The 20,807-nt window shown below is 48.3% G+C and overlaps 1 protein-coding gene across 1 annotated transcript in view; it reads right to left on the reverse strand.

Annotated features, from left to right (window-relative positions):
* FGF18 (fibroblast growth factor 18) overlaps positions 1 to 20,807 on the reverse strand; it is a 73,609-nt gene that overhangs the window by 17,767 nt on the left and 35,035 nt on the right. Inside the window, exon 5 of the mRNA XM_075766603.1 lies at positions 1,273 to 1,379. Coding sequence (XP_075622718.1) covers positions 1,273 to 1,379 — 107 coding nt within the window. The remainder of the gene's footprint in view (positions 1 to 1,272; positions 1,380 to 20,807) is intronic.

Below are 20,807 nucleotides of genomic sequence, written 5' to 3' on the forward strand. Positions count from 1 at the left end.
AAGCGTCCATGTGTATATATCCTGAGAAGTCTAAGGCAGTAAAAACCCCGTATTTCCTTGTCCAAACCCAAACAACGGTGCCTTATTCAGAGCAGTAATTGCACCACAGAAGCGCAGGAAGCAGCGAGAACCGGCTGCGTTGGTCCAACCCTCCCGGAGCACCGATTTCCAAGTCCCCACCGATTTCGAGCAGCGTCCTGGATGCTGCTGGCTTCGCCGGAGCAGCTCGGCAGCGGGTCAGGCAGGCTGCCACGGCTAGCGGCTGCCCGCGAAAGATCCGGGCTGAAGTCTCAACAGAAGCATCTGCGCTGCTCACGAGGAAAACAAAAGTGGCAGGAGGGATCCTCCTGGGAAGGCGCTTGTCCCACAAGTGTCACTCTCGGGACCACAAAAGTAAATAATGTTTCATCAGAGCAATTTGGTTTCTGGTTTCTGTTTGGGAGCGTGGCTTTTGCTGTGTTGACTCAAAACAAAACTCAGCTTCCCTTTTTCACAGCCACAAAGATGCCAGATTTTAATTCCTGGTGGTGCAAAGTGCAGGCAGGGGAGGGAGGGGGCCTTCGAGGGCTGAGATGGTTTATTTTATACTTATTTTTTGGTGATATTTTAGCTTTGAGCAAGCTCCCGCCTGGTTAGCAAGCTTCTAGGCTCGCCAACAATACAGAAGAGCTGCCTAAGTTACAAAAACAAGTTAATACGTAAAAAATATGACTTCAGCAAAGAAGTTAAGCTAGATGGGTGAACACGCTGTAATTTGTTGCATGCTTCCATTGTGCGGGGATCCAAAGTAATAAAATATTCCTGTAACGCTAGAACTGTGAGGCCCGGCCCCAGCACGACGTTGGGATTCCAGTATTACCCGTGCCACGCCATCCCCCGGCTCACCACCGAAAGGAGCTTTATGTCGCCTACCGACCTCCCCAGCGCAGCACTCCACTGGCCCTTTTATTTTGAATTTCACCCCAAAGCAAAAGATCAAGCAATGAAGTCATTGTGGAGGTGGCCGCGGCAGCGGGATGCCGAGATGACATCTCACATCAGTTTGATGCAAACCCATCCGCATCCGAAGCGGCATCAGAGAATCCCGGGGCTCGCCGCAGAGCTCGATTTTACGGGCGCAGGGGAAGGCTCGGAAGGGCACGGGCTGCCTCGCAAACCCCCCCGTCCCACTTTTCATTTGAGGCTGACAGACAAAGCTCGAACACATCGTTACAGCCTTGAGGAGGCTGCTAAAGGTAACACGTTACAAATGAATTAATGGGAAACACTCACCTTCCCCACGAGCTTGCCTTTCCTGTTCATGCAAAGGTAGAAGTCTGTCTCCTTCCCTTTGATCCGGACTTGACTGCCAAAAGTGTCTGTTTCCACTAGAAGCTGGGCTTGTAAAGGAAGAAGAAAAAAAAAAAAAGCATTTACCAATACAGTCCCGTTAAGTCAGAGCGTGCAAAGCTCATCAGCGCGTTGTCCCGTTACCTCTACCCGAACGACACCACGCGGGGATGCTCTGCAAGGCAACCACCCAGGAACCACCCTGGGCTGAGCTCCAGGCTTGCTCACAGGTGCAGCGCTGACACGTCTCCACCGACTCCTATGCGGATGCTCCAGATTTAACGCCAGTTTAGCACAAACTACGCACGTATACACGTGTGTTCCATCAGCCCACACCAATCCCACCACACCGTCAGCAGTATAAAGCTAGATGCTCCCCTTCACACCGCAGGAGGGTTCTCAGAGGGTGAGAACACGGATTTTGTTCTCACGCAAATAAAACATTAACACAACAGCAATGAAAATCCTTTCCCCACGGCCAGCAGCCCTCAAACACTTCACAGAAGCAGTCCAGCCACACGGTCACGGTGCAAAACCTCACAGTGATCTCCTGAAGATCACCACAACAGCTAGCAGGGGAGAGATTCGTCGCTGCTCGCTCCCTCTGATGAACACCCGCCCTGCAGCCATCCTCTGTGCGTCTAGCTGTGTTCCCAGGAGGTCACTAATTGCTTTCTGGCAGTCCAGGTCCACGACTCCTGCTCTAGCTGGGAGAAATATGGCCAATCTCATAGCACCTCGCACGTTTACTGAGGCCAGAGCTGGTCTGCAGCATTGCAGGAGCCACGGGAGAGGACAGATTTCTGCTGCATCTCCATAAACCACCTGCCCCGACACAGCTGTATTCGCAGAAGCGGCCGAGCTGCCACCCAGATGTGTAGCGTGCCATCATCACGTCAAAAACCTAGACACATCCAAATTCAGCATTTTATTCCGTCTCTGATCTAAACACAAATTCCAGTCATGCTCGAGATTCGGATTCCAGGAATTTCCCTGGAGAGGCAGGAACAGGCAGACTGGACATTTTGGTTCAGATCCATCTCCGATACAGAGGGGGAGAAAGGAGACATGGTTGAAACACAATGCAAGAATGTGTAAGCGTCAGCAAGTGCAAATCCACGGTCCTGCTCTGGAAATACTCACGCTTGTAAGACCCGAGCCTTACCGTAGAAACACGGCTTTTGCCAAACTCTGGAGAATGTTTGATCTGTGCTGCAAAAAGTCACATTCTTTTTGGCATTCATATTTCAAACTTTAAAACCCTCTAAGAGCAAATATGTTCGCTGTAAGGATTTACCATGGGGATAGAAATAGGAGTTTGTTTCATTTAAACACATTAATATTTTTCCCACTTGTAAAGTCAGCTTTTGGCTTCTGCAGCAGTGCAAATATCACAAACGTTTAACTCACAAGGGCCCTAAACGGAGTTTTCCCTTTGCAGCTCACTCACACATGCAAGTTCAGGGTTTCCCAGTTACTAGCTCTTTACATTTATTTAGATATGTTTGCTAAAGCTGTTATCGCAGGGGATATTTAAATAATAACTTCTTTCTGACAGTGAGTGGGACAATGCCTGTATTATAGCAGAATATTACTTGCAATCACGCATAAATACGGATATTTATCTAAGTCTTTCAGAAACACACCACGTTGTTGGGTATCTGCGATGGAGAGCCACTTGCCAGCGACAGCCGGGTGCTGCAGGCTTCCCCTCCCCACCTGCCAAGGTGGTACTGAAGCAGTGACGACCCCCATACACCTGCGAGGAAGGGCCACATGCACCAGAAATATCCCATCGTCATGAGGATATACGGATGAGTAAAGCCAGGATGGGGGAGGATGGCACAGGGTCAAAGATTGGTCTTCAAGGGGAAAAGGAGCAACACGGTATGTAACTTGGTGAATGCCCACTGCTTCAAGAAGTTCAGGGAGGCTCCTTAGATGCAACGCAGCATTAACGAACCAGGGAATGGCCAGAGGTAGGACTATCTTTAAAGAGGTGACTGTGAAAGGTCTTCCTCTCAAATGAACAAGGGCATCAGAGAGGACTAATGGTCAGCCTCAGACGGGGAGAGCAGCAGCCCGCACATGAGGGAAGGTCATGGAGCCAGCACAAGAGGTCCCAAAGACTGGCCCAAGAACCACGACCAGCACCCGAGGAGCTGCCCACAGATCTACAGTGTCAAACCCGCCCATGCAAACGGACCCAGGGCCACCCACCGAAGGGGTGAAGCAAGGGCTCCACAGCTCGCACACGGGCAAGAACAGGACACGGCAAGTTCCTGTCTAAGCTGCGAAGCATTCCCCGTCCGTTCCAGTCTCAGCGCTGCAACTAAAGCTGCTAAGACTAACACTGAGTATCAGAGACGGGTTTTGGCCAGCCAAAGTAGGAGCTCACGTCGATAAAGCACGCCAACGCGACTGCCTCGATCCACAGTCCCGCCGGACAGTCATCAACCCGCACCTCTCCGATGCAGGTCCCCCCGGCAGCCGCGCTCAGATGGACAAACACAGGGCATGCCGGCTCGCGTTCCCCACCCCCTTGCTCTGCAGCCAGTATGAGTAATATCCAAGCTGATTTTAATTTGAAAAATATCACCTTAAAAAGATGCCGGTTCCCTGCTGTGAAAATTAAAACCATCTGGATGGAGTGATTTCAAATAATTAATCTAGGTCTCCTTTGACACCGCTACTAATTAAAATATGATACCTTCCTCCCCCTTTTTAAATAAAGAATTTAAATAAAGTTTAAAGATCTAATAAAATAATGTCATAATTTAGAACTAAATGGAAGTCACCTTTCCTGCAGGCTGCAAAGGTTATGCCGGCACTGAGATCCTCCCGGGCTAGCGCCGCAGCACGGGCCGAGCAGCAGCAGACGGGCAAGCACCTAGTGCAACACCCACACCAGAAAATACACAGGCATACGTACCCCAGCGTCCCAAGGAGGCTCGCGAGCCCCAGAGATCACCCTGCACCCCATGTCTAGGAGTGGGGAGCAGAGAGAAGGAGGTTCAGCAGATGCTGTCCGCTCCCTGCTGTGATCCTAACTGCTGAAGTACAGGCTAAGGCCACCCGTAGGTACCCACTTCTGAAAACCCTGGGTCTTAAGGTGTTGGAAACGATCTTATTTCTAGGGATCCTTGACCTCTTTTTCTACAAGACACATCAGTGCGGCTTTAGGGTTGGGCTCATAACCCAGCTGGCTTCCAGCCTAAGGCACCCCATACAGCTCATTCTCCTTTTCACAACAGGCATCTCCTTAAATTCTCTCAGGAGCTGTGACAGGGACCTTTGACAACACCGCTAGTCAGCTAAAATCAGCTGGGAGACATCCTAGTCCTGACTGCTGCAACAAGAGTTCCTAGGGGATGGTGGCTGCCCCAGCAGAAGGGGGTGCTGAGCTCTCCCACCCCACTCCCACGCGGCAGGAGAAGAGCTCAGTCACCACCACCAAGATTTAAAGAGATGTAAGCCAAGCTCGGCTTGCTGTCTCGTTTGCCTCCACGATAAAGACGCTATAGCCACAACGAAAGCGCCAGGGAAAATCCACGGGTGAAATAAGTCCCACCAAGCCGGAGCAGCGTCCCCACGGCAGTGTGCTGCTCAGGACACCTGACTTCAGCGCCATCGGTCCCTGGATACACCCCAGAGAGATTACAATCTTTGTTTTCAAAAGCCCTGCACTCTAGCCTTCAGATCAGGTATTATTGTTTAAATTCTTTGACAGCTAGATATTCTGATATATTTTCCGGGGGGGGGGGGGGGAAAGCTAAAGAGAAAAGATGTCTTTAGAGGGTGAGATCTTCTGCTACATGCTATTGCCTTATTGGCCCATTTAACCTAAACCTTCCTGAAAACTCCCACTGGAAGAGACTGGAATTCCTCACATGTCTAGGTGAAAAGGATTACATATATACGTTGAAAAGCTATCTTCCAGCTAAGAAAACACGGTCAGGGAGATATGTGAAGGTGGCAGAAAATATGCCAAATTATCTTTCAAATATTTCCTGGGAGTGGGAGGACAGGAGCCAGAAAAGCGCAGGGAAAGAAAGAAGAAAGAGGGCACCTGAGAAGTGTGAGGTTTACACGTACCTATCACAAAAGCCTAGTGCCAGCCAGTTTCAGATAAATGAAGAGATAAAGGGGGAAAACACAATGAAGGTGCAGAAGGACTGGTTACTTTAGGTCTACCCACCATTGTTGTGTTTTGGTTTTTTTTTTTTTTTTTAGGTATAAATCCTGCAAAAGGAGCTGCAGAGAAAAAGAAACTACAGCCGCTTATGCTGCCCATGGGCATCCTGAAGCAGGCTGGCTAAAACAGATTTTTGGGGCAAAAGGCGCTCAGAGGGCACCAAGATTTTGTTGCTTTTATTGTACTTTTTTTCTGATGCAATTACAAAGTTGGGGAAACCATTCGCAGCACTTGAAACAATTTCCAGTTAATGAAGAGGAAGGATGTACAGGTACGCCGAGGCTGGACCACAGCATTGGTGATGGAGAGCGGCTTTCCAGTTTATTAATTCTGATGCTATTAACCAAGACAAAATGCATTTCCAACGTTCACAGTACACATTGCATCTGATGGGAGAGTAAAATTTACTCTCTGGTAAGACTGAATCTTCCAGTGTGAACCCCAGCATGGCCAAAGGTGCTTAAAATAGTTGAAACCTGCTCAAACACAGCCTGCCCCCACCAAAACCACGGGAATCCTTTACATGACACAACATAGGAGAGAACAACCCTGTCTCCACTTCACATCCATGACATAACAACAAGGGAATAATGCCAAAATTAGGTCAAGTCTGGAGGGTCTAATAAAGCCCGCAGGCTATGAACAAGTGAGGGAATCTAGGCTGCGTCCTCAAGTTTTATTTGCACACTTGTATGTTCCTCCAACCTGTACCATTTTAAATAGTTATAACCCATACAATCCAATTCCAGTCTCAGTTATTCAGGTGCAAATCAGGAGTAACTACCAAAATCAATAAGGTTGGTGCTCAGGAGGGCAGAGCTCTGACCCACATACCATTGCAATTAGCTCATCGAGCCTGTCTCGAGCAAGCATAGGATACGTATGTCAAATTATTACAAGGGATGGTCATGGAGAGATGGAGTAAGAGCAGCTCCAAGACCCAGGCTCCAGGTATTTTCTTTTTTAAGCCATTAATTTGCACAAGCAAGGGAAGTACCCAGCGTTAGAGCAGGGGGACCACACCGGGAACACCCAGTCTTAACCCAGGCTTTTAAAAACACCATCTCTGAAAACGAGGTTTGCTTTTAAACCTCATTTAAACATCATATCTTGTACTTGGTCAGCCGATGCAGTTAGGGAAAAAGACGTGATTTGGAGCGCATAAGCCCCTCAGAGCATCAACACTTTAACACACGCCCAGTGCCACGTCCCCCGTGGCACTTCTCCATGCTCGATTTTGGGGCGGGGAGGGGAGCAGGACCGAGGGCTCTGTGTGAACAAAGGAAGGACTGCAGAGACAACCTGCCATCCGCATAACAGCCTTAGTAGCTCTCAGGAACCAGACAAGTTAAATATTTGCATGGGAGACATCAGAAGAAAATCTATAATGCAGCAAAGACCTCAAAGGCACTTACAGTGCAGCAACCTGATCCCACAAATACTTTCACACAAAGGACTTCGCACGCATCGGAAGTCCCTCGAGTGCTGATAAAGACCCTTACATGGCTTCAGGGTCCTGCCTCTGCCACCGGCTGCGTGGTTGGACATGCCGGGAGCATGGCTTTGGACATGGAGGTGCGAGCTTCCCCCCTCGCCAGCCCTCCGCAGGACTGTCTCCTCGCCCTGCCTACCTGCAACCGCCCCAAGGGCTCGATGGATGGAGGAAAGCGCAGGATCACAGCACTTTTAGCAGAGAAATAAGGGCTAAAGTTCCCATTCCTGGTGTCCTCTGGGACACCTTCCCCTGGGTTTCACCTCTACACTTCAGAGGTGAAAGAGCTCCAGTCTCCGGGAGGTGCTCTCAGGCACTCTCATCTGCAAACAACTATCTAGCACTGAGAAGGTGTCCTGTCCCACGTCCAGGGCGCTGAGCTATCCCCTCGGCGCTCACTGGGCACGTCTGCATGACACGAAGCCAAGACATGCGGAAATATCCCACGCCGGTGCCAACCACGCCAGCCCGAGTACCCAGCCCAGGACAGATGTGCAAGCATGACACACCACCGCAGCAGTTAACCCCACGCAGGGCACAGACCGAGATATTTGGGCAATAAAACATCACTCACACACTAGTGAAACCATCACTATTTAAGCCTGTCACACCATTACAGTGGTCTCACCTGCCGGGACGCCCACCCAAAAAATTCCACTACTGTTTCAGTAGCGGGTAACAAAACACGCCCAGGGAACGATGCTGAGCTGCTGGTGTTCCCCGAGCATCTCAGGGACCATCTTGGGGAGAACCTGGCTCCCAACCTTGTAGGAGATGGGTTGCTTATGCCAGAATGGCACTATCAAGAAAAAAAAAAAAAAAAAGGAGATTCTAAAATAAAGAAGTACTCATCTCAGGATTGCCCAGGCTCCTAAAGGATGACAAAGCTTCCAGACACAGTCCCAGTAAACTAACTCTATTCACCACATCTTGGGAAAAGCTTTAATGAAAATTCGCTACTTTGAGGTCTTTTATCAGCCCATGCATATGAAAATTGTTTGATAGTTTAGCTGACATAAGACCAGAATAAATACCGAGGTATGTCTTAGAGATTTTGCCCAACTTAAATAAAAATTTAATAAATCCCTGAATCTGTGATTCTGTGAAAAACAGAAAAATAAGTATCTGAGGACAACATGAAAATTTTAAGTACCTTATTACTGGCCCAAGACTGCACTACTCAGAGTCTGGTCATCGTTTACCCACGTGAAAAATGAATGTAAAATACTGTCATTTTGACACGGAGCCATTTGCACCCATTTGTAGATCTAAGAAAACAGGATTAAGCAGTGGGGAATCAGACTTGGCCTCTCGCAGATGTTTTATACATAATTCACCATAAGAGACACTAAAAATATTTTGGCAGTTGCTTCAATGGTGAATAAGCTTATTTAGACAAGATTCAGTAAAACTGGAGGCGATAGGTTGTGTGCTTTAAAAATGCCTGGGCGGGGAGCAGCAGCGAACAAATTCTTCACTGAACTTTGCCACCTGCACGCTCACCATGACTAAGAAGGAGGCTTGGAAAGAGAAACGTTAAAAATGTTAGCACAGAAATTCCTCTATCTCACCAGGGTGTCTTGCTGCCTCCAAACACAGCTCGAGTGGACAGTATTTCTACAGAGGCAGGAAAACTGCTTGACAAGCTGCCAGGCTCAGAGTCTGGAATTAGTGAAGGATGAGCCTCAAAAAAGTTCAGAAGCTCTGTTATGCTTGAAAAAGCACCTAAAATGAAAAATAAAGGGCCAAACCCCGATGTCTTTGATCATTCTCATTTGAATAAATTCCTACTGACATAGTCAAGCCCAACAGACAAGGACCTCAGAACCTGGCCCTGAGCACCTAGCTGAAACGCATCCAAAGCACTGGAATCTCTTGGGTCTGGAAATAGCGTGAACCTTTCCCGTCCCGCAGAGGGTTAGAATTACCACAAGAACAAACCCTGCTGAAGTTATTTTGACTCTCTTGTTCCCAGGCTCAGCTGAACCCAAAAAAAATACTGATGTACACAAAAATAACAATAAGCGGAGAACGACAACTATGGGAACCCCATGTACTCTTGCTTTTCCAAAGCTGCTTTATCTGTGGCCAGAAGCGTAGGACAGACCACACTTACTCTGAAGCACTTGCCCAGCTCTCTTGGGCAACCTGGTGGCTGGCTGCTCATCCTCAGCAATGAAGTAGGTGTGATGTTAGCACCACCGTATCTTCTTACCAAGGAGTCTCAAACACATAAATCTTTCCCGTGTGCCAACACCATGATGGTTGCACTTACTCCAAAAGTCAGTCCATCCAGGTTCCACTGGATTGCGAGTGCTCCAAAACGGGGCTAATCAGGAGAAATCCATAAAGCGTTTGCAGCGTTTGTTGAATTATCAGCTGCGGTTGATTGATATACAAAGATGCTATGTTCTACCGAGCAGGTTTCACTATTCTGTGCCCTCCAGTAAAAGTTGAAATTACAACAATTAATTTTATGGCTAGGAATATAAGCATGCACGTGCATTTTCTCAAAGGGGCTCATTGGAACTTTCCCTTCTTCCAGCAAGTAAAAAAAATATGCTGAAAACAAAGTTGCAGGATGCTCCGGTATTTTCAATGGGATTCTTGTGGCTCTGGAACCCGGAGGAGCAGAGGCAGCAGCGCAACCTACCAGGAAAAATGTTCTGGCACACAAGGAAAATTTTTAAGATTTTTAAACAGGGTTTGCTCTTACAAATGGACACAAACACAATTTCAAAGATATCTGACTTTTTAATGCTTGTGCTGCTGAAGCTCGTTTTTGCCAAATAAAAGACAACATATTATTAAATTAAGTATAGAAAATTGTCACTTTTAGATAAGAACATGAGAGTGTGTCTATTTTTGGGTAAGGGTTGAAAGAGGTGGACAAGAACTGATCTTCTACAGCACCTGGGGAGACGCATCCTCTGGAACCGACTGCAGCCAAAGCGAGTCCCCGGGTGAAGAACCTTGGAGGAGAGTCCTCTGCATCAGTCCCTTTGAAAAGGTCTCTCCCTACAGACCTGGCACAACTCTTTCAACTATGCTCAGAGCAGAAGCAACAGAAATAACCAAAAATCAGGTATCACATTAACTCTGCTTTCAGCACCTTTGGTTTTGGGGGTTTTTTTTCGGTTTGGGGTTTTTGGGGTTTTTTTTTGGTTTGGTTGGGTTTTTTTGGAAACACATTCATCACGGGGCTTTTCTCAAACTATTACCACCAGTCCACAGCATAGGTAAGACTATTTACTTGCCTTTTACTACATTTTAATTGCACGAGAAGTTTTAAAAGTCTTTTTTTTTTCCTTTTCCCCTAGAGTCATTTGGGACAAAAGGCATCTGGCACTGGGTATTTAAATAAGACCTGTCAGAACTGTAAAATTAGTTTTATGTTTTAATAAAGGTACTTTAAAAATCTCAAATAAAATTCTACATTCAAATCATAAGCGTTTGGACTAAGAAAAGGAGATCCCATGTTAAATCTTAATATAAAAAATAAATCAGGTACAGAACTAAGCCAGTCCTCATCTGCGGCATTATAAACTAGAGCAGCAAAGAGAAGAGGCAACATCTCTAATAGCTTATTTTTGGGTATTCTGGCTTTAAACAATCAGCACTGACAGCATAAAATCTGTATTATATTATTCGTTACTTATCCCGCTTTCAGTTTATCCAGAGACCCAGGTCACCTATAAAGCTCAGACTCAGCCCCATGTTTCCAGCCAAAATTTTCTCAGTCCCCTTCTCCCCTCCCCGCCCCAGAGCATCCTTCCCTCCCCGCGCTGGAGGGGGTGGCCCTGTGGACCTGCGCAGGGGGTGATGGTGCCTTGATGCGGCGGGTGGCAGGTGACACCACCTGTACCCATCCCAACGCAGACAGACAGAGCTCGTTTAGCTTGGAGGGCTCTTCGGCCAGCTCTTTAATCAGCACATAATTCGCTTTAACAGTCTTCAGACATTCAGACAAAGCACAAACCCTCCTTCCGGCGCTCGCTACCCCACGCCAGCAAGCACATCCCTCCTCCCCAGCATTGCTCTCCTGGTTTGTCTCCCTCTAGAATCTTTGGAGCACACAGGAGAAGGAAATTCCCCACAGCTATTTATACATAGCAGACTTGAAACACTTACAGGCAGTCCTGACTTCTCTGCGCCAAGGCCGAGGAGCAGGGCTGCCCCTCATTCACCTTTGCCATGGGAGGGCGAAGCCACCTGAGAAACCTGCCGAGGTGGCCAAGTCACCCCACGCTTGCTGCCACCCCCCAGATCCACCAAGCTCTGCTGCTGCAGGAGGAGCCCACGCCACCCCTCACCGCCAAAGCCCGAGGACATGCCACGCAACCCGCGCGGCAAGAGACAGCCCTTGGCAAACACCACCTTATCTGCAAGGGCTTGGTAGCCCAGCGCAGAGTTGCAGCCAGCCTGGGACCGACCCACGGCAGAAGAGAGTCGTTTCTCCATCCGGGGCCCCAAAGGACCCGGCTACCTTGAACTAAGGAGCTTCTGTGCGAGCTCCTGGCAGGGAAAGCAGGGGGCTTTCCCTAAATCCCGGTGCCCACCAGGCCCGGCCCTCCACCGAGGTCGTGAAGTGAGCTGAGACCCTTTGCAGGCCGGGGGAGCGGGCAGGGAAGAGCCGCAGGCGCCGTGGGGGCTCAGGCCAGCCTCCCCCCGGCGACCGCCACGCTGCCTTCCTCCCTGCCGCCAGCTGCCCCGGCCTGGCGCTTCACCGCAGGTCCACCTCCGGTGTGAAGAGTTAAAGCTCATCCCCCAACGGGCGGGAATGAAAAGGAGACAAAAAAGCAGGATGCTGGTGAATGACAGCAGTGGGTGGCCAACGGCCCCTGCCCGGCGCGCTCCGCATACAACAGGCACAGCCAAGTGTGTCTGGCACCAGACAATTATTTCGCTGGAGGTGCGTGAGGCGGGAGCACCGAGAGCCATTCTCACGGTGAAGCAACCAGCCATGTCGGCTAACAAAACCGCTCGCCGGGAAGCGTCCCTCTCCTTGCTGCCGTCTCCTCACCGGGGTTGGGGTTTGTGGGTTGGTTTTTTTTTTGGGTTTGGGTTGGTTTTTTTTTTTTCTGTGTTGTCCTTCCTGCTGGGGCATTTGCAGGTCTGAAAAAAAAGCAGGTCAAACATCCTCAAATGGTGTATTTAGTGCTTCCCCTCGGGTTTCCACTGCTTCCCTGCCATTTTCCTAGCGGACTCGGGAGCGCAGCAGTATTTATGGGGTAGCGCGCTGACCCCTCGGCTGTGGTGGGCGAGAGTGCCTGACGTTAAGTGCTGCTAATGCGTTTTGCATTTGTGCTCGGGGGCAGGAAATCTCAACTTCCAGTGCCAAGGGGTTAATTATAATTTATATAGCAAGATCTCAGGCTGTGGTGTGGTGTGGTTTTTTTTCCTCCAGCTAATTAAGAGGTACAATTACCTTTGAGAATCAAAGGGATATTTTGGTACCCAGCTCTCAGAAACAGATTACAGGCACTTAAAACACAAGGACATCTTTGCTTTTCTATGTGTGCTTAGTTTTTGATTTAGATCATTAACGAGAAACTGTCATATTCCTGATCCACCATCACAATGCACTGCAGACCACCTATGGAAGCCATTGCAATAAGGTAACGTATAGCATTGCTGCTTTCCCAGTGATTACCTACTACATTCTCAACAACATGTTTTACTGACACATCACCTGTCACTCAGGGCTCTGGCAAAACTCTGCTTACTAATTAACGAAGGTCCACGATAACCTTGAGGTGGGTAATACCTAAACAGACCAGCCTGTGCTCAGACTGCAAGCCCAGGACTACTTACTCCCAAGACGAGTAGCAGGTTGATGAATATTCTCGCTGTATCACTAATAATTATTACTAAATCATCCCAGACAGCATGGCAGTCCCTCTCATTGCCCTCTTCTGCCCAATGGCCCAGTGCAGGCCACGCAGGCCTTGGGAACCAGAGCCAAGGGATGATCAGCAGCTCCCGGGGTAGACACGAGCACCCAGCATGGCTGGGCAGCACCCATGGGACCCACCTCCAGCAGCTCCAGCCGTGGGGACACGCAGGGCGAACGGTGCTGGGCTCTGTTGAGCAGGATCACACCCTGCCTGGGGCCAGGGCATCGCTGGGAGCGACTCCATCACCTCCCACAATCTCCCTCTGTCAGCTCCTCGCCTTCGTGTTTGTGCAGAGGTTTAACAGTGCCAGGTCTCTCTTTCGCCCCGCTCTCGGAGGTGTTTGCTGAGCCATTTGCAAACGGTTAACGTAACTGAATATTCAGATGTAGGGAGAGGGGGGGTTTGGGCTACAGACAGCCAGCAAAGGTTTTGGGGAACCCTTAAAGTCCTGCTCCGGGGAGTCCCTCGAGTTACGCGCGCAACGCAGGCTGCCACCTCAGCTTGACTTGGCACAGCCTGCACAAATACGCCTCCCACCATTCATTACTTTTTAGGGATGCAGTGGGCTATTACTCCTTGGGAAATTAAGCGCTTAAGTTAGAAACCGATGCTGTATACTTGTCAGCAGACCACACGCGCCGCAAGCTCTTGCACATCCCTACCAGCAGCCTCCACCCCGACCCAAAACACGGCTAGAAGCAGGCGTGAGGCTGGCAGTGGCAATGAAGACCACCCCTTTCTCTAAAGAGGGGGTCAGTATCAGGACCAAGAGGAACATCTGTCCGCGTGGGTTAGAAACGAAGTTCGTGCTGCCAAAGCCAAGAGAGGAGCTCAGCAACTGGCATCCAGCGTCAGCGACCCTCTGCGTACAGCTTGATTACATCGCGGCGGGTTTATCGGGCGGCCCTTTGATGTGCCGACAGCAGCCGACTTGCTGTGTTGAATTTGCCGCAAAGCAGGCGGAAGCACACAAACCAAAAAACATGCCGTGTGAAGCACTATTGTTAAATTAGGAGGAGATAATACAGTCGACACCTTGGCCTGGAGAGATGCCGATCGGTACTGCTCATCTCAAAAGAGCATTTCATTTAGAAACCTGACAATCAACACATCCTACAGGTATTTCCACCCCTTGAAGCCACTCTTTGATAGGCGATTGCCAGAGAAAGGGCACATCGGTCATCGTAAGCCATTTTACAAATTTCCATCTACAAAACCATGCAAACCCGTACCGAGCAGAGCATTTCCAGTACTATGGGAGTCACCAAACAAAATATTCTGTTTCACTGCAGAAGACTAAGTGCAAATCCTTTCCTATATGTAGGAATAGGTTTTCCTATGTAAAGGTTGAGAATAATCAGGATAGAAGAGGGGATGGTATTTTTTAGAGGGTTTATTACTGCGTACAGGAAGGCGTCTCTCTCCTCGCGCCAGGTACAGCAACGGTGCTGGTGCAGGCAAGAGGCTGGGAAAGGACCTGGCTCAGCACCGGAAAAATCAAGACAGGGATTACAAAACTGTTGCTTGTAGTCCCGGCTTAAGCCACTAACCTGCAAGAGGTTCAGTGAAAAGGACTTGTAAATGCTTTATCAGCAACACAACGGAGTGGTATAGGAGAGAAAAAGAAAGGAAGAGCAGACCCAGAGGGAAATACATATATACCAGCATTACCTTTCCCTACAGCTTGCTATTTATTGAAGAAGCAGCAAAAGCTCCAGTGCACTTCAGAATACAAACGCTGACATGGAAATTCAGAGCCCTGAACCACTTCCAACAGGGAAAATATACTGACCGCAGTCTGTTTGGAGGTCAAACAAAATCAATAGCCTTTCTCTCCGGTCTGTCTCTAAACTAAGCTTCTTTCAAAGACATCCAGAGAAAATGGATCATCTTTTGTTATTGTGTGTGGTTTTGGGTTGGGCTTTTTTTGTTTTGCTTTTTTTAAGTGGTCAAACATTCATACGAGTATAAGAAACTCCTTCCTCCCTCTGCAGACTGAAAGGATTGTATAGAGGTTAAAACTGCCCATCAGTTTTACTACACAATAGATGAGTTATCCAGTTCTTGGGGAGGAAACCAAGCTGGAAGCCGCTTAACACTCGGTAAGAGAGGAAAAAATAAATCAATGTATTTGCTTGATCGGGGTACGTTTAAAGCTGGTTGTCAATTAGTTCAACACAGTTTGCTGTTACAGAGCACAACAATTTAGCCCCAGGAGCTGAAGTTTGCTGCGTTTCCTCACGTTCCTCCTGCTGAGAGACAGATATTGGCTGCAGCCAGGTCAGGCACCGAGGAGGAGGGAGGCTGGAAGGCACAGCCGCAGAGCGGGAGCCGGTGAAAGGGAGCCTGGCATCAGATACGGCAGGGCTGGGGACTCCTTCCTTCCATCCAAAGTACACAGTAAACCAGATTCATGTCCAGAAAGGAGTGGAGATGATAACTGGTTATTGCACTGGTACGAAGTGTGCCTCTCCGCTCCGCAGCACACGCCTTTATAAACTGCAGTTTATATACCCTTGTGCAGATGGTATCATCTTTACAGATGTAAGTGGGTCACCCCAAGCTGAGGGAAAGGGCAGAAGGACTAAAGCGGTAGAATGGAAAACATTGCCTACATCCAACTTTTTAAATAATATAAATTCTTAAAAATCTCAATACAAAAATCACAAGGAGAAAAGTGAGGGACAAACCATGAAAAGACACTTCCTAAGGGTCCCACTGAATGCATCCAAAGGAGAACCACTGCCTTCAAAGCAATGGATCATTGATGACTTTATCCACCAGTTCTGTTCTGACAATCAGTGTTGAAAGACACTCACCAAATCACAAAATAATTTAGGCTGGGAAGGCTCTCCAGAGGTCATCCAGCTCAACCCTCTGCTCAGAGGAGGTCCATCAGGGCTAGAGACCATCACTCCTTAGCTGTGCTCCAGCTCCCCTGCAACAGGTTGCTCTTCCCCAGAAAGCTGACATCCTTGTCTTGATTTAAGCCCACCTAAGGGTGTGTGGTCACTGCGTCAGAGATGTGGCTGGATGGGGGCAGACACATCTGCAGCTGACTTGGGCCCCAGCGCCAGAGAAACTCAGCACCGACCTCAGCAGGAGCAAGCTGCCCATGGCCACGAGCCTCTGCTGCTCCTGCAGCCACAGTCCACGGAGCAACGCTGAGTCACGTTTACCTAACGGGCATCCCACACCGCTGATGTGCGCTGCTGTCCGTACCTATACTAGCTATACTAAAGCTACTCTATGTCTCTAACTCTCCTTCGAGCGCAGCACACACGCAGCACACCAGCACCGGCAGCGACACACATCCTGACTCATCGCCGCCCTGCACTCACATATGGTGCAGGAAGAAGGATTTGTTCCACAAGCCGCCGTAAAGGGCACCTCATTTCTGAGCGAACATATTTAGCATCTTCTAATTGGGATCTTAGCTTCTTCTCATGCCCACATGGGTCTAATAGTTCCAGCGCTAGAAAAGCCTGGCAAAGCTCAAAGCAGGTTACAGCAATGGTGACCGTCAAATGTCCACCCAAAGGCATTACAGTTGCAAGAACAATCAAGGCTCCTAGCTAGAAACAAAAGCGTGGTTTCTTTGCAATGCTTTTTATCTCCCCTCCTCCAGTCCTCCCAGGTGGAACGATTTACCCAGTGACTATACAGCTCTTACATTTGCTTGTTAGCACCCCCAAATTAGTAGGTGTAAAGTCAATATCCTTTTGCCTATTTACTCCTAATGAGTCACCAGTCAGAAACTTCACTTGAAAAAATCGGTTACAAATGCAGATGCAGAAGCAAACGAAATAAAGGCGAGAATCACCACTGAGCAAGCGTTGCACAAAGGCAAGGGGCTGGGCACACCACGCAGCACCCTACCATTGTCACCGGCTAAAACCTAACAGCTTTGATTTGCCTCCCACCGGCTAAAATGGTTTGAAATGCAAGGTCTTAACAAAGGTGCAAGACACAGGAGGAATGGGAGGCACTGCTGGGCACTTAATCTCCTTTCAGTCTCACACAGGAGCTCCAGGAATGGCTCTGCTGAAGTCGGTGGAGTTTCACGAGCATAGGAAAGAGGATAATGAGGCCTCAGCTGTAACAGCGATCCAGCCCTGTGATCCCTCCATGCAACCAGCAGAAATGTTATTTGGGATTTACACTAAAGTTACCTTTAGGCAAGCTCCTTTGCTGCTGGAACCTGGGACAACATCACTGATCCCAACAGGACGAGACCAGCTTTCAGCAGCTGCAGAGTTCCCCCTCTGCCTGGACACAATGTGTGACCTGAAACTAGGAACCCAAAGCACCCCTCAGTCTGCTTCAGCACTCACCCCTGCAAAAATCTGCCAGAGCAGTAATGGGGTTTTTGTGGTGAGGCTACCCCTCACACCCATGCCACATGGGGGGCATGGACACACTGTGAGCCTCGTGACTGTCCCTGGCCAAGCACTGAGGCCATTTGGACATTATTTTTTTAGATTTATCTGGTGGTTACATGCCATCCTATTCTTAGCCCTGCCGCTTCTCCATACTGATGTCTTCACCACCTCCGGCGGCTGTGGGTGATGTCCCCTGCTGATAGAGCTCCCCTCTCACATCTGACCACCTGTTTCCTCTCCTGCTTGGCCTTCCAAAAGCACTTGAGAACATCAGGTATAAACCAAACCCTACCAGCTGTGCCAACTTGAAGCCAGGATCCCAAGCATATGCCGCCTACCATATGCTCAAACGCCAATGGCTTGCGTCACCATCGTGTCACTCAGGCACAACATCCGCTCCTCCTCCATATCCCACCAGCCCAGCTCTTGGATGAGGAACAGAAGCAGCGGAGCAGCTGCCAGAGAACAAGGACTCCTCTCCATGGCACTACCTGAAGCCAGATCCTTCCAGCCAGCACAGCTGCCATCCAGTTGTGATCGCTGGGAAACTGCTTGTTGGAGAAGACCCAAAGCTCGTTACAGCTAGAAGAAGGCAGGGTCATGGCAGATGGCAGGGTTCGTTCTTATTGCTTTGGGAAGAAAGGCACCCCTATTTGGCAGCCGCAAATGCAGAGGAGGAGATGGCCTTTTAGGCACTCATTTCAGCTCTCAGAGATGAGGGCAAAATAAATCTGAGCACTACCCGGTGATTCTTCAAGCTCAACCACCTCCAGGTAGCACCAGAAAAGGACAAGCACATCCCCAAAGTGACTGCAGTAGAAGTCAGGGACACAAAGCTCAGGAGACATTTAGAAGGGCTCAGCTTCTACGTCCCCATAAAAGCATGAATCATCTATTACGGGCATTCAGAAAAGAGTTTAAAAATTCATCCGGGACCAAAGAGCGTGCTATTTATTGCTAGCACAGCTCATTGCAAGGGATGCTCAGAGTGCGGCCATGCAACCATCTCCCTCCAACCCCAACACCCCTTCTCTTCCTCACAGTAAGAAGAAATAGGGGGTTTTTTACTGGGCCTTCTCACTCCCTTTACTTCCAGCTCGCCTTCCCCTTCTTGCGAGCGCTGAGACCGCAGACGCTCTACACGTGTTCTCCTCTGCATCTGACTGGCAGGCAGTCTGGAAAATGCCAGTATTGGAACGGCCTGAATTCAGCGGTTTCTGAATGCTGATCGGACACTATTTCGTTCAAGCCACAGATAGTCATTTTTGGGGGGTATTTTCAGCTCCCTTTTTGGACTCTTACAGATTTCCAAGCGTCATGCATCAGCAATTTCTCCTCTTCGGAGCTTCATTATTTTTCACCTTTCCGCCGAGCCTGAGGCTCGGTGCAGTTTTGTAGGGGACCAGGCTCTTCTCTGCTCTTCCAGACGGCCACGCAATGCTCCTGGCGTTGTTAATGTTTGCTGTGCTCCACCTCGCAGCTGCGGAAATTCCTGACTATCTGGTTTTTAAAAGAGCTGAGGTGAAATCTGAGCGATTAAAGTGCCTTATTTTTTTATAAAGTCTCACACTTTCTTGATGAAACCCCAACCTGAAAACAGGAATGGTCTCACAGCATCTAAAAAACACCAAATAATTACTTCTAAGCAGGCTACCGATGTGGTCTCCATTACCACTGTCTCTTTAGCATCTCTCCGTTTGCAATGCTTTTATCCTGACGACACGCCTACGAGGTGAGGGAATGGTGCAACCCTTGTTCTGAAGATGAGGGACGCACGAGGAGATTGAGAGGATGAAATTTGTGCCACTTCATTATACGTGAGGAGCAAAGGTCCTTCTCTCTCTGCTGTGTGGAGGGTCCAGCCTCAGTGTCCCACCACCTAGCCTGGGCAAAGTGGACTGCAGGAGCTGCTCCAGCTGAGCGACTTGGCTATCACCACCACCACCATTAAGTCTCCAGCAAAGCAAGCTTCTGACGTTAGGTCTCTCAAACGGCGACCTAGCAAGATCCCACGTTATCTTCAAGCTGAAGCGTGCTCTTTACGCACCAACCTTTCAATTTCCCATCCTGTCTTTGATTAGGCATATTCTTAATAGGTTTATCGTCATTTTTCATTTTCTCCAAACATTTCTTATGAAGGACAAATCTCAGCGGCCACTTGACAATATGCATGATAACGTACACCAAAGCCAAAATTTACAAGATGATTTGTTGACGATGTTTTCCTTCTCCCTCTCCAACGTAAAAGCAATTAAAAAACCCTTTCAGAAATGCAGACTAGCCTATTTGCAGGGTACTTTAACTGCATCCCAAGAACAGACTTGAATTCATGAGTGGCCAAATACTTAGATATGGGAAAACCTCAAATGCCACAATACAAGGCTTGATAACAGACACTAACATAAAACTGCGATAAACTCAAAGGAGCTCTCTCTGAATTTGCACACAGAATCACTCATGACCTAGAAATATATTGAAAATTATGCAAACTTCTTCCAGAACTTCATCACAGAATTACAGAATGGTTTGGGTTGGAAGGGACCTTAAAGATCATCTCCCAGTATCCACCCGGCAGTCCCCAGGTACAAATACCAGATAAAAGTAATCTTTGTACTAATACGCACAGTGCGTTTTCAGAGTCACGGAGGAGAAAGGGAAGCCTTAACTTTGTTTCTGCATTATTTCATCACAGCCAGGGAAGAACATTTAGCAAAGCAGCTGCTCGAGCTTCATGGGAAAAAAAAAACGATAACCACAGCAAGGCAGGAACAGATAATATCATATTGACCTGTCTTCAGGGTCTGGCATTCACATTTTCATAAAGTGTCTCGGAAGATAAATCACTATACTAATAATATTTGTATTGATTATCTAAACTGAAGCAGCAATCGACTCCATTGTCTCACTTCCTCTTAAATTGCTCACAGATGGGATCCTATTTCCTATTCTGCATTTCTAATGGGAACACTTAAATCACAGCACAGAATTATATACACACACAAACTGTTAACAAAAAACCCTTTTACAACTTACATGAAAATAAAGATTTTTCACTTTGTAACTCACTTCCCACTCCACGCAGAAATTAAAAATGACAAATTATCAGCAGACCTCTAAATTACTACTTCTCATTATTTCTGGGTCCCTAATATTTCCTGACAGACAGGCCTATGCTTTCCAAACCCTGATCAATGATTATATGGAGACCTGAAGTTTGGACACAGAGCTACAGGGTGATTTATTTTATTTTTTTTTATTCCCCTCTCCCCGTGAAAGTCAAGGCTCTTTAAGCTATCAAGGCCCAGAAGTAGGGAAATAAAAAAAATCACTGCAGTGTCAAATCAAAAAAAAAATCACTGCAGTGTCAAAACAGGGACCGCTGCAGAAAGAGCTGAACTTCAGGTGCGAAGCTGGCCGCAGCGGGAGCTTGGGGTAGCTGCTACCAAAACCAAAAGTAAAGGAAATTGCCAACGAATACATTGTTTGAAATAGGTTTGTCGTGAATCATAAAG

This window comes from Balearica regulorum, chromosome 14 (assembly GCF_011004875.1).
Source record: "Balearica regulorum gibbericeps isolate bBalReg1 chromosome 14, bBalReg1.pri, whole genome shotgun sequence".
Lineage (NCBI taxonomy): Eukaryota > Metazoa > Chordata > Aves > Gruiformes > Gruidae > Balearica > Balearica regulorum.